We start from the raw sequence: 14,049 nt of genomic DNA on the forward strand, positions 1-14,049 counted from the left end.
GGGAAAACCTGCTCAACAGGGTGGCCAAAGCCTGAACCAGCTGAACAGGACGGTCCCATCACCCCCCAGCAACCCTGTCTCCCTCCTGGCCCATAGAACAGAGCCAGAAACCCCACAAACCACTTTTATTACCCTGTGGGTGGGCTGGACTGTGATGTTGGAGAACCCTGGGGGTGGGGGCTGCGGGATGCAGCTGAGCCTCTCCTGGCTCTGTCTGCCGGTCCAGGCCAGGTTGGGGCTGGTCAAGGGCAGGGAGCCCAATCTTGGGGGAAGAGGAAGAGAGGATGGAGAGGCCAAACAGGCCTCTTCCCCACCTCTTCACCCATGCCACAGCATTAAATAAACAAAAAGCAACTCTTTACAGCACAAACTACACAGGGAAGTCCTTCCTCCCAGCCCTGGGCGCACAGTGTGGAAGAGGAGCTCTGGAGGACGGGGTTGGGGCCTCCAGGGTCTGATACCACCCCACGCCTCTTCCTAGCGCCATGGGGTAGGGACAGGCAGCTTTGAACAGAGGAAACAAAACTCCAACTTCCTCCAAACTCCTATGAAGGCAGGTCCATCTAGTCTGGTACTTCTGGTCCAAGGGTTTTCTGCTCCTTCCAAACCCTTTCTCAGGATCTGAGCTTAGCTGAGACTTCTCCAAGAGGGGCTGGAGCCCTGGTCTCTGAGGCACAGTGGGCCTGGGAAACAGGCAAGAGTCTGGTTCCAAAGTTTTTCCCAGCCCAGCCCTCTGCCTTGGCAAGCAGGAAGCAGGGCCAGGTGAGAGCCGGCAAGACCCAGGCTCAGAGGGGCTGGGTGGTGTGGTTATAGACCAGGTGCTCCGTGTCCTCAGTAGTGGAGACAGTGGAGCTAGCAGTGGTGGGTGGTGGGTGGTGGTGGTGCCTGTGGAAGCCCTTTCTCTGGTTCTTGAAGAAGCAGTAAGCTAGGATGGATACCACCACCACAATGCAGACGACCAGGAACACTGCGACAGCCATCTCCACAGAGCCTGGGGGAAGAAGGGGTAGAATAAGGGGCTCCCATAGCCTGCCTGGTTCTGCCACCCACCCCCACTCTATGGAAGGGACCAAGTCAAATGGATGCCAGGTGTGGAAGGACATGGGCACCCGGCTCAGACCTCCCACATATGAGCAGCTGAACAGCTCTGTGCGGGAGCTCAGAGGAACTCTGGTGGGCCTCAGGTCTCAGCTCAAACTTCATTCCTTGCAGTTAGCTTGGGGGAAGCCTGGGACGCTGCTGACAGACATCAGCACGCACTTTACTGTACTCCCTCCCTCATGTGTGGCAGGCATCCCTATTTGATTACGGTACTCTGTCTCTGTAGGCCACCTTGGCATCCTTCTCAACACAGGTTGGGCTGTCACAACCCATCAGATGGAGTTGATCCGTGAGTTGATACCTACATGCCAACCTCAGTTACAGGACAGACCAGGGCTTACCTGTGTTGGGAATGGGGTTTTCCCGCCTCAGGCCAAACACATCCTTCTCTGTAGAATGATGAGGGGAGAGACCAGTTAGTACTAAGGGCTCAGAGACTCGGCTGCTCCCCAGTGCCCCAGACCCCGCACTGCCATCCTCTCCCACCCCTACTCTAGGCACTCTGAGGATGGAGGGGTGACTCCCACAGGCCTGGGGACAGAGTGGAGGCCACTGGCTAAGCCTTCCCCCTGTACATGCCCACCCTCTCACTGGCCCGCTCACTGGAGATGCCGCCACAAGACTCGAGGCACTGCTGCTCTTCCTCAAAGTTGTTCTTGTTGCCATAACAACCGCCATAGGTAAAGCGGGCACAGTGTTCGCTGAAGGGGTTGTAGTACCAGCGCGGGATGCTCTCCTTGCAGAGTCCTGTGTCTGGCAGATCCACACAGTGTCCTGGGGGGTATGGAGCAGGCTGTGGTGAGCAAGTCCACGGCCTCCCTGCCACCTTCTGCTAGGCTCCATGTGGCTGCTGCCCAGCACCTCCCCACCCACCACGGCTCAGGGAGGGCCTGAGAGGCCCCAAAACACCTGGCCCAGCTGCAGTGGTGCCAGAAAAGGGAAGACAAAGCCTGGACAATAATTGTAGGCACAAAAGTAAACTACGCTGACTCATAGTTATTTCAATTTTCTTTCAGCTTTTCTGACTGGGTCACAGTCTCAGTTTTCCAACACTGGGTCTTTGTTGGTCTTTCCAACACTGGGTGGTTTACCTCTTTTTTTTAGACAGGGTCTCGCTATGTTGCCCAGATTGGCCTCAAACTCCTAGGCCAAGCGATCCTCCCACCTCAGCCTCCCTAGTAGCTGGGATTCCAGGTATAAGCCACCACGGCTGGCTGATTTACATTTCTTAACAAAGAGGATGGGCCTCAGGGTCTGAGCCTTGGCCGGCAACAGCATCCAGCTAGAGTTTATTATTATTATTATTATTATTGAGACAGGGTCTCACTCTGTTGCCCAGGCTGAGGTGCAGTGGTGCCATCTCAACTGACTGGTCTCCATCTCCCAGGTTCGAGTGATCCTCCTACCTTAGCCTCCTGAGTCGCTGGCAGTACAGGAACGCATAACCACATCCGGCTAATTTTTCTATTTTTTGTAGAGATGGGGTTTTGCCATGTTGCCCAGGCTGGTCTTGAACTCCTGAGCTCAAGCAATCTGCCAGCCTTGGCCTCTCAAAGTGCTGGGATTATAGGCGTGAGTCACCGCGCCTGGCAAGCTAAAACTTTTGTTTTATTATATTTATTTTTGTTGTTTTTTAATGTTTGGCAAGTAATAGTGGCTTCCCATTTATGGTAGTGATGTGAAAGTTCCTTTTTAATATATTACATTTAAAAAGTAACTGATTAAGTAAATAAGATCTGAGTAACATGCGGTGGGCATGGCTGAAATTATGAAGGTGTTTGGAGAATGACTGATGCCTGGAAAACACAGAGCCACAGAAGAGAGCCCAGGACCCAGCCAGGGAAGAAGCTGAGCATCTGGAGAACTGGGAGCCCACCCCGGCTCTTCGTGCCCACAGGCCCGTACACCCGGCAGGCCCCTCAGGCACTGCTGCATAGAAATAGTGAGGACGGCAGTGTCAGAGTCTGCCCTGATCCAGGGCACCTGGGGAGGATCTCACCTTTGTCACTGGGGAAATGGATGCGCTGGAGCTCGTCAAAGCCACTCGTGTCTGCAGAGATGAAATGTCAGAGGCTCAGCCCCAACAAGGGTCTCCCAGGGGTTCAGGGCAAGGCTGTCAGGACCTCCCTGTCTGCTGCCCAACCCCCTCTATTCCCCGGCCTCACATTTTTCACAGGTGGCCTCGTCGGAGGCGTCGGGGCAGTTGGGGGTGTCATCACACTCCAGGAAACTGTCGATGCAGCAGCCATTGCTGCAGCGGAACTGGGTGGGCTGACAGGTGCCAGAGCACACTGGGTGGGGGCGGGACGGGTGGAGGGGAGGTCAGGCTCAAGCAAAGAACAAGTGCCCAGGGTCCATCTTCTACCTGGGCCTCTCTGCCCAGACACAGCACATCCCCCATTCCCTTTCCACCGACCCCACTCCTCTCCCCGCAGACTGGGCGGATCCTCACAGGAGGATGCTGGGCTGGAAGGGGAGGGATATTTGTGGTCCTTCCATAAACTCTGAGGGGAGGAACGGCTTGGGCAAAGGCAGGCTGCTCAGGGGCATGGGGATGATATGGGCTGGAGAAGTGGAGGGGATGGGGGATGGGGAAGGGAGTAAAGCCCACCTGGATGGTGCCTTTCCATGGAGGGGCCTGGGAGAGAGAACAGAGACGTGAGAGGAGGCATGACCAGGCTCCAGTGGGGATAAGATGATTGGGGTGGGTGGGCAAGGGAGAACTCTCACCACCCACCTCCCTGGCCACAGAAGAGAGACCACTCACCCTGGGGGAAAGTCGCCTGAGCCCCAGAGCTGCCTCTCAAAGGCCCACCTTGCACACCCCGGCAGGCTAGAATGCACTCTTCTTCGCGAAGGTAGTTGTTCTTGTTGCCCAAGCAGCCTCCATAAACGAAACTCTTGCAGATCTGCTCCACGGGGTCATAGTACCAGCGTGGGAAGGAGCCCCGGCAGCGGCCCACCTTGTTGGATGCGAGGCAGTAGTCTACGGGGGAGAGCTTATGAGGGGACCGTGCAGCCAATCCGCAGAGCGGGGGCTCCAGGTGCTGCCTCCTCACCCCTCCCTCACCTTCTGTCTGCTTGGTGGACAGCACAGTGACTGTGACGTTGGCCGTGTCCTCTGGGTGGTCTGAGCTAGTCACTGTCAGCTGGAACAGGTAGGTGCCTTCCTTGAGTCCCCACAGTTCCACCTGGTTTGGGTCTTTCCTCTGCACACAGGAGTGGCCATCAGGCTTGGGCACCCCCTGATGCCTTGGGCTGCCCCAGGCTCGGCCAGACACACACCCACACCCCTGGCGAGGCCAGGGGGACTTGGATTAAATGCATCTTCAGCCTCTCTCCTCCCCATCCCATCCGGAGCCACTGGTTGGCCTAGGGCCCCAGAAAGGGGCTCCCAGAAGGCTGGCAAGCAGAGGGCGGGGTCAGAGAGTCAGCCCAGTGTCTCACCTCTACCCTGACATCCGTGTCACCCCGCAGTAGGTGCCAATCTGTGTTTTCCACATCCTTCAGCACCAGGGGTTCCTGAGGTTGTACCTTCAAGTCTATGCCCGCCCAGGTCTTGGGGATTCCAGACCCTGGTGAGGGGAGAAAGTGAGATAAGGTCAATTCTCACTAGATGGACCAGGCTTCTCCTAGGAGCAAAGTGGGGTGGTGACAGTATGGGCCCCACCTAGACCAAACAGGGACTCTGCAGCCTGCATGGGGTACAGGTGGGAGCCCCCAACAGAACCAGCTTCTTGATCTCTATTCAGAGACAGCATGTTTTTGGTATACTGAAGATATTTTTATGTTGTAACCCACTTTCTTTCCTTTTTTCTTTAGAGATGGGGTCTTGCTCTGTTTCCTAGGCTGCAGCACAGTGACTATTCACAGACTCGAGCACGGCCATTATAGCCTCACACTCAAGCAATCCTCCTGCCTCAGCCTCGTGAGTAGCTGGGACTAAAGGTGCAATCACCACACCCAGCTGTAAAACCCTCTTTCTGAAGCAAATTACTGAACAAATTGCCATCTGATCTTAGTGAGTAAACACACACACACACACACACACACACACACACACACACGTGAGGGAATGGGCTTGTTTCTATTTTCTACAATAGAAACACCTCAGACACACTGGGCTTCCAGTTACAAGGGGTCCCGGGAGCCACGCCCTTCCTTGACTTGACAGTGCCTGTGTCTGAGGCTTCCCCACCTCAGGGTCAGGGATCAGGGAAGGTGACGAGCACAGTGCAGGATCGCTACCTGTAGGGGCTGAATGGCAGCCCCTCCAAGATATGTTCACATCTAACCCCTGGGACCGTAACCGTGGTCTGATGTGGGAAGAGGGTCTTTGTAGAAGTGATTAGGATCTCCAGATGAAATCATCCTGGATGAGCTGGTGAGGCCCCAAATCCAATGACAAAGTATCCTCATAAGAAACAGAAGAGAAGACAGAGTGAAGGAAGAGAAGGCCACGCGGAGACAGAGGCAGAGACTAGAATGATGCAGCCACAGTCAAGGTATGCCTGGGGCCACCAGAAGCTGGAAAAGACAAGGAAGGATTCTCCCCTAGGTCTTTGGAGGGACCGCAGCCCTGCTGACACCTTGACTTGGGGCTTCTGGCCCCCAGAACTGTGCGAGAATAATTTTTTTTTTTTTTTTTTTTTTGAGATGGAGTCTCACTCTCATCCAGGCTGGAGTGCAGTAGCACAATTTTGGCTCACTGCAACCTCCGCCTCCAGAGTTCAAGCAATTCTCCTGCCTCAGCCTCCCGAGTAGCTGGGATTACAGGTGTGCACCAACATGCCCGGCTAATTTTTGTATTTTTAGTAGAGACGGGGTTTCACCACATTGGCCTGGCTGATCTTGAACTCCTGACCCCAAGTGATCCTTCTGCTTCAACCTCTCAAAGTGCTGGGATTACAGGCAGGAGCCACTGCACCTGGCCAAATTTCTGTTGCTATTTTCTGTTTGTTTGTTTTGAGACGGAGTCTCGCTCTGTTGCCCAGGCTGGAGTGCAGTGATGCAATCTGGGCTCACTGCAAGCTCCGCCTCCTGGGGTCACGCCATTCTCCTGCCTCAGCCTCCCAAGTAGCTGGGACTATAGGCACCCACCACCACACCTGGCTAATTTTTTTTGTTTTTGTATTTTTAGTAGAGATGGGTTTCACCGTGTTAGCCAGGATGGTTTCGATCTCCTGACCTCGTGTTCCACCCGCCTCAGCCTCCCAAAGTTCTGGGATTACAGGCGTGAGCCACTGCGCCCAGCAAATTTCTGTTGTTTTAAGTCAACCAGTTTGTAGTCATTTGTTACAGCAGCTCTAAGAAATTAATACATTGCCCTTCAGGGGATTAGTCCAGTTGGGCAGATAAGACCCCACGACATGAAGCAACATGTGGATAAAACAAGGCAGTGGACATTCAGAGAAAGGAGGCCATGGCAGGCTAAGAGGATAAGGGAAGGCTTTCTGGAGGAGGGAGAAAGGATTTTTTGATTTTTTTGTTTTTGTTCTTGTTTGGTTGTTGGGAGAATGTAGGGTGTTGTTGAAAATGGCAGAACACAGCTGGGCGAGGTGGCTCATGCCTGTAATCCCAGCACTTTGGGCAGCCAAGGCATGCAGACACAAGATCAGGAGATCAAGACCATCCTGGCTAACACGGTGAAACCCCCCCTCTACTAAAAATACAAAAAATTAGCCGGGCATGGTGGCACGTGCCTGTAATCCTAGCTACTCAGGAGACTGAGGCAGGAGAATCACTTGAACCCAGGAGGCGGAGGCTGTAGTGAGATGAGATCATGCCACTGCACTCCAGCCTGGTGACAGAGCGAGGCTCCATCTAAAAAAAAAAAAAGAAAAGAAAATGGTAGAACTCATGAGAAACCAAAGCAAAGCAAGGAGTTAGGAATTTGCAAGGCCAGTTCGGTGGACAGTAAGGAGAACAGCTGGGTTTGAGTTCACCTGAAAGCACCCTGGATGCCAGGCCAGGGTGTTTGGACACAGCAGGAGTAACATTCAAATATTAAACAACTGGTAGTACAGAAAGGGGACAGACACTGGCCGTGAGCAGTGGCGCAGAGTCCTGGAGGCCACGGCTGCACCAGACATTGACCTCTTAGATACATGACAGAGGTCCAGGAGTTCAAAGGGAGGGGCCAAAGGCTTGGACAGCAGGGACACTCCTGAGCTCTGGGCGGCAGCTGTTTTCCCATTCGTTTGGAAGTATTCTGTGGCACTAGGAGGCTGGCAAGTAGACCAATACAGTGGTCCAGGGCGGATAGAACAGGAGTGGCCCGAATGCCAGAGCAGTCAAGGGAATGGAGACAAGGATGTGAGAAACAACGCTGGGCTGATGCTTCTGGCTTCTCCCCTGCCAGTCTCTGGGAACTGAGAAGAAAAAGCCAGGACACAGGCAGAAGGGAAACCGGATTTAGAGGGAACATATGGGTTAAGTCACAGCGAAGTTAAATTTGGGAGAAAGCAAGCCACCCAGAACCAGCAGACAATGAGGGATAGGCATGGCTTGGAAAGAGAGGCGCTGGCTGAGTATATGCTGGGCAGCATGCTAGGGACTCCACCTGCATCAGCCATACCCGGGGTTGGCACTAGCCTGCAGGCCAAATCCAGCCCACTAGCTCTTATATTTTGGAATGGATGAAAAAACAAAAGGAGAATCCTTTTTTATGACATGTGAAAAGCACATGAAATTCAAATTTGTGCCCATCGATTGGAACACAGCCTTGCCCATTACATGTTGTGTATGGCTGCTTTCATGTAACAACAGCAGAGCTGAGTAGTCACAAGTAGGACTGTACGGCCCACAAAGCCTAATAATTTTCTATTTAGATCTTTACAGAAAAAGTTTATTGTCCCCTGGAGTCCATCATGTACCTTTATAACCAGCCTGCCACACCTACATTCTCACCTCTTTTCAGATGAGAAAGCTGACACCAGAAAGATTAAATGGCTTGCCCAGAGTCATTCAGTTTCTAAAGGCAGAGCTGGGATTTGAACCAAGAGAATGCTCCACAACGAATGCTTTCTCCAAAACGTAATTCTATAGGTTATCCACCCGCTCAGAGGTGTGATTTTAATTGCTTTTATAATCTTGGGTTTTTAAATTTTGCTTTTCTAGTTTAGGTAACACATGTATGATATAAAATTCAAAAGGTGGCTGGGTGTGGTGGCTCATACCTGTAATCCCAGCACTTTGGGAAGCTTGAGCAGAAGGATGGCTTGAGCCAAGGAGTTTGAGACTAGCCTAGGCAACATAGTGAGACCTCATATTTACAAAATAAAAAATTAGTTAGGTGTGGTGGCTACTTAGCTATTCAGGAAGATGAGGCTGGGAGGATTGCTTGAGCCTATGAGGTCGAGGCTACAGCGAGCTGTGGTTACACTACTGAATTCCAGCCTGGCTGACAGAGTGAGACCCCATTTCAAAAAAAAAAAAAAATCAGAAAAGCAAAAACCAATAGTGAAAATTAAGTTACCTCTTCTCCTTAAGAAGGAACCTTCTCCATCAGGTTTATTACCCCAAAGGTATCCATTTATACGTGTGTGTGTGTGTGTGTGTGCGTGTGTATGTGAGAGACAGAATATCAAGAGACAGTATTTGAATTTGCAGGCATGTGAGTTCTTCATCTTGTTTTGCTCTTCATATATATTGGAAATCGTTCCCTAGCAACACATGAAGAGTTTCCTTTTGTTGTTGCTGTATCATATTCATTGTATAAATGTATCACAATTTATAATTTATTTAACCAGTCCCTACCAGTTTCCTGATTTAGATTTTCTTTCTTTCTGTCCTAAGAACTAAACCATGCTGCCTTAGGGTTTATTATTATTATGAAAACAACATCACAGTATTCAATTATAGGATGTGTTGACAGACAATGCGATTGTTTCCAATTCTTCGTTATTATAAACAATACTACAGGGACTAACTAGCTGGTAAGCTGTTTTATCCGTGTATAGGTATAGCTGCAAGATGAATTCCTACAAGTGGAATTGTGTCCAGGGCTGTGTGCATTTAGGTTCGATAGATATTGCCCAACTACCCTCCACAGAGGCTCTCTAGAGAGTTTTTTCAAGTGTTAGAGTGAATGCAAAGAAAAGAAGAGAAGGTAAAGAGATAAGAACATAGGAAGGTAAAGAGATAAGCTGGTAGGAGGCTGAGTCACAGGGATTCCTCTTTGGTGAGGCAGAGAAAGCAGAGCCAATGGGGGACTCACAGAAGGTGGTCCTGGGGCTGAGAAGACCAGGATGAACAATGACAGCAAAAGGGATGGGAAGGGAGAGATTTCAGGAAGAAACATGTTGAATGTTTCAGAGGCCTACAAAAATAATAGAAAGAGAACTGGGTTCCAGGGATTAGGGGAAATAAGACAGGAATGAGCAGGAACGAAAAGTGGCTGTCTGGAGGCAACCTCCCAGCCCAGGGGCTTGGTTGACAAGCAGGAGAGTACCCTGAGAGCACATGCCAAGGGAGTAGTGAGCTGGGAGAAGCCCAGTCCTCCATCCTTGCATTTTGTAGAAAGAAGACAGACTACTTAGCAGTCTGTCTAGCAGACAGACAGGCTAGCCCCACTAGGCCCCCAGAGTGGAAGTAGCATGCAGAGTGATGCATCAGACTTTGAGCTGAATCAGAGGCTGAATCTCACCCCCACACAACTCAGTCCTCTCCAAGCCCCAGCCCCCAGGACCAAGGAGCAGGTACCTTGCCTTACCACTCCCTTCTTCCCACCCCCAAGAGAGCAAAGGGCTAGAGTAGCAATAAAACCAGCCCCTCCCCCAGTTAGTTACCAGGTCTGAGGACCTCAGGGAAGTGCAGACTCCACCTCCTAAGCCACTTCGTAGGACTAGGGAGGAGGAGAGGTGGGGGAAGAGAAGGGGAGAGGAGGAAGTGCAAGCTGCTCGGCCTCCAGCTGCAGGAATCTACTGGCCTGGCCTGGCCACAGGCAGAAAGAGGAACAAACAAACGCATTCTGGGGAGCATTTATCTATGTAATAGGAGAATCAAAGGTTTGGAAGCTCTCAGTGCCCGTGACCCACCCAACCTGCCTCATCCACCCTAGCCCTTAATGACTCTACCCTGTCATTACCCACCTCCAACCTCTCTAACTGGACCCAGCTAAGAATAAACCCCTTGACACACACACAGCTTTTCCCACTTCCCAAAGCACTGCAGTACTCTTAAGAATGGCCTAGAATGGCCTGGAGCTCATACTCAGTCCAAGCCCTACCTGCCTCCCTCAATGTACCAGGAAATCCCCACTCCACCCTCTCTTGTGGCAAACAGGCAGGTCCTGGGGGTTTCCAGATGAGGATGGCTGGTCTCAAGACCATGGGGCCACAGTCCAGCTCAGCTCCCTGACCAGACTCCAGAATTTCACACTCTGGCCCTGGAGAGGGACTCCCATGGGGCCTCTGTGGAGCAGGAAGGGCAGGAGCAACTCAGGTCAATAAGAGTCATCACCACCTACACTTTCTGTTACTTCCTTGTGGAACAGGCTGCAGCCCTGGTCCAGTGGGACTTGGTGGCCCAGCCTGGCCCTCAGATATGTCCCCCTCCCATCCCCAGGAATCCCCATGTCACCTCTCCTCAGAGACCCAGGAGAGCACTGGAAGGATAGGGAGAAAAGAGGACCCTTAGCCTGGCAGAGTGACTAGCCCAGGAAAAGGCTGCGGAGGAAAGCCCTTTCTCCACTTTCCAGAATGGAGACCACACCCAGATGTGGCCCCAGTCCTGTTTTGGCCCCCGAACTCCCCAATCTCCGGCTCTGTTATCCACTGGGCTATGTTGGGTCAGAATGCTAGGTTTTCACCAGAGAGATGGTCTTGTGTGAAAAACAGCACGGGTTATTTATTATTTCAAAAAAAGAAAAAAGAAAAACAGCACGGGACTTTTGGAGGTCTCCCTTGTGGTGAATCCCCGGCCTACCATTTATGGGCAGTGTTACCCTGGGCAAATTCTTTAACACGGGAGTCTCAGTTTCCTAATCTAAAAAGTGGGATGACTGCTAGTAGCACCCTTTTTGGAAGTTGTTGTGATGAGGCCTGAGTGAGAGGATGTGTGGCACAGCAATCAGTAAGCTGTAAAGTGCTCACGGAGCTTATGAGAGGTGACCCTCCCCTGCCCTGGAGTCCCACCTGGCCAGAACCCCAGGTAGAGAGAATGGGGAACCAAGGCTCTGGACTGGCCCTGATCCCAGCAGACAGTTCAGCCCCGGGAAGAAAGAGGAGGAGCCCTGGCCTTCACTTTGCCTTTATCCATGGAAGTAAACAAGGCTTGGGCTACCAGATTCTAAGCAGGGAGAGCCCTGTCTGGCTCATGCACAAGCACACACACCTGCCTGGACAGCTGACATCCCTTACCTACTAGGTATACATACCAACAGGCTGACTCACCCCGCAACCCTCCTCATCCCCCACCCCAGAGCCTCTAGGCTTCTGTGCCTACAACATCACTCCTCTCCCTTTGGATCAACTGCAGACTGGGCTTGTTTTCTAGTCTCGGATCTGGCAGTCTTCCTGGACCACCAAAAGGCCAATCCATTCCTAGGGCGTAGAGAGATGCTAAGAAGTCCCAAGTCCAGCCAGTGGAGGAGTCTATGGCCAGGCTCACCTGACAGGGCATCAGTGTACCCAGACCAGTGCTTGGCCAAGGTGCCTTTCTAGTCACCAGACCATCCAGACAGCTCACTCCTTCAATCAGCCTATCAGTGCCATAGGTCAGGAGTCCTGGGGACTGCCTCTCCCCTCCAGTACACACAGCCCAGAGCCAAAGGCCTCCCTGTGAGCACCAGCCCATCACCTCTGAATATCCTGAGTTCAGGAGACAGAGCCTGGGCCCTGCCCTCCCTACTCATGTCCCCTTTCATTTGTTTACTGTTTGTACTGCCTACTTCTAAGGAGGACTTCGGGTAGAAGTAATCCCAGCACTTTGGGAGGCCAAGGTGGGTGGATCACCTGAGGTCAGGAGTTCAAGACCAGCCTGGCCAACATGGTGAAACCCCTGCTCTACAAAAAAAAAAAAAAAATTAGCCGGGCCTGGTGGCTGGTGCCTGTAGTTCTAGCTACTCGGGAGGCTGAGACAGGAGAATCACTTGAACACGGGAGACAGAGGTTGCAGTAAGCAACCAGAGATCATGCCATTGCACTCCAGCCTGGGTGACAAGAGCGAGACTCCACCTTAGAAAAAAAAAAAAAAGAAAAGAAAAAAGAAAGAAAAAAAGGCAAAGAAAAAAGAAGTGGACTCTCCTTAACTCCTCTCTGATGTTCGCCTCCCCTAGGACCCCACAACCAGTCCCTTTTCGGAGTCTCTCCAAACTCATCCTGACACCCTCCTCACCTCCAAAGCCCTGGGTCTGCAGCTGGCGGTAGGAGCGGTATACTTCCCTCGTGAGGTAGTTGATGAAGCCCTCCCTGGGCGCGAACTTGCACACGAAGTTCTGCTCGTAGAGGCAGTTGATGAGGAAGCAGGCGGCGATGGCGTCCTCCCCGCGGTCGGGCTGCAGCTCCACCAACGCTAAGTTGCAGTTCTGGGTGGTGCAGCAGGCGCGCACACAGTCCCAGCCCCGGCGCACGCTGGGGGACTCTAGGAAGGTGGCTCCGTTGCTGACCGAGGCATTGGTGTCCAGCACGAAGGCAGGCACCCCGGCAGTAAAGAGGTTCAGGCAGTCGGCTCCCGCGGGCAGCCCCGGGGGCGCGGGCGGCGGCCCGGCCTGGGTGCCCTGGAGGCCGAGTGCGCACAGAAGCCACAAGGCGACGGCAGGGATGCCGGCCGGGGCGAAGCGGGTGCCGGCCATAGTCCTCGCAGGGGCCATCGCCTTCCTCTCCAGGGGGATCACCTTCAGAGCGCGGGCCTCTGGGTTCCGAGGGTGCTGGTGACCTGAGAGAAGGGAGGGGACAGAGGAGGAGACACATCTGATCAGCCGGGGAGACTTCGGAGGAGGCGGGCCGGCCAGGAGGAAGTGGCGGGGAGGAGGGACCCGAGCACCCCAGGAGCGAAGAGGGAGCACGGGCCCTGCCCTCCCACGCGCCCTCCAGGGACCCGGCAGCCAGACGGACCGACAGGCGGACCGCTAGGGAGCTCACGTACCCGGACACACGCAAGAGCGCAGAACAAAGGGACGGACATGCTCCAGCCCGCTCCGCCTGCGCCTCGGCCTCGCGCGCCGGGGCCCCGGTTACCTGCGCAGGTGAGTTGGGTGGGGCCGGGTCAGCCGAGGTTCCGGTCCCGGCTTCCTGCGCGTCTCGGACCGTGGCTTCCGCCCCGGTGCTCGGAGAGCTGGGGTTCGGCCGCCTTCTCCCCCTGGTTTCTGGTGAAACTGAGTCAGCGCCGTCGGGGCGGGGCCGACATTCACCTCTGCGCTGCCGGCCCCGCCCACGCCCGGTGAGCGGCGGCCGCCTACAGCGCCGAGCTCCAGGCCCGGCCCGGCCCGGCCCGGCCCGGCCCGCATCGCGGCCCCGCAGCCCGGGCGCCTCCCCGGCAGCCAGTTCCTGTAGGGGCTCTCGGGCTCCATCCAGTCTAGCCTCGCGAGGGAGCCCCGCGCCCGAGGCGCATCCCCAGCCCGGAGGGGACGCGACCCGGACGGGAGGGTCCGGCCTCTGGGGCGGCGGCCTCCCGCCTTCCTTTCCGGCCGGGGCCTGCATTCCCAGCCCCAGACCTGAGGCCCGATGCAAATGATCTTTCCGGCCCTCGGGAAATCATTTCCATTTCGTGGCGGGAAGGGAACACAAAAGTTGCGTGGCTGCACCTGTGATAACTGGGATCCGGGATGTCTGCCTCACTGTCAGCTCCGGGAAGCCCTCCCTGCTGTGAGGGTGAGAAACGGAGGTGATTCCCCGCGTCCAGGCTGCCCTGGCTCATTGGACTGTTGCCCCTTTCCCTGGGGCCCAGGCTTCCTCTCTTTCACAAAAGGGACGCTGCTGGCCACTTTCTTCCAGGGAAATGTCATCC

The 14,049-nt window shown here is 54.0% G+C and overlaps 1 protein-coding gene across 6 annotated transcripts; it reads right to left on the reverse strand.

Annotated features, from left to right (window-relative positions):
- Window positions 1–110: 110 nt before the first annotated feature.
- Window positions 111–13,444, reverse strand: SPINT1 (serine peptidase inhibitor, Kunitz type 1). 6 transcript variants are annotated; one of them, XM_003900790.4, is made up of 11 exons: window positions 13,281–13,444; window positions 12,439–12,978; window positions 4,549–4,676; window positions 4,172–4,310; window positions 3,917–4,087; window positions 3,713–3,739; window positions 3,267–3,392; window positions 3,101–3,151; window positions 1,705–1,875; window positions 1,443–1,490; window positions 111–991 (listed from the first exon to the last, which is right to left on the reverse strand). In XM_003900790.4, exons 2-11 carry the CDS (start codon window positions 12,911–12,913, stop codon window positions 786–788), a joined length of 1,542 nt encoding a protein of 513 aa, XP_003900839.2. In that variant the 5' UTR covers window positions 12,914–12,978; window positions 13,281–13,444; the 3' UTR covers window positions 111–785. The 6 variants fall into 6 exon arrangements, with proteins under 6 accessions (XP_003900839.2, XP_003900838.2, XP_031524684.1 ...); XM_003900789.4 differs by having other exon boundaries at window positions 3,869–4,087; window positions 13,281–13,419; XM_031668824.1 differs by having other exon boundaries at window positions 1,685–1,875; window positions 3,869–4,087; window positions 13,281–13,417.
- Window positions 13,445–14,049: the final 605 nt, after the last annotated feature.

Source organism: Papio anubis, chromosome 7, assembly GCF_008728515.1.
Source record: "Papio anubis isolate 15944 chromosome 7, Panubis1.0, whole genome shotgun sequence".
Lineage (NCBI taxonomy): Eukaryota > Metazoa > Chordata > Mammalia > Primates > Cercopithecidae > Papio > Papio anubis.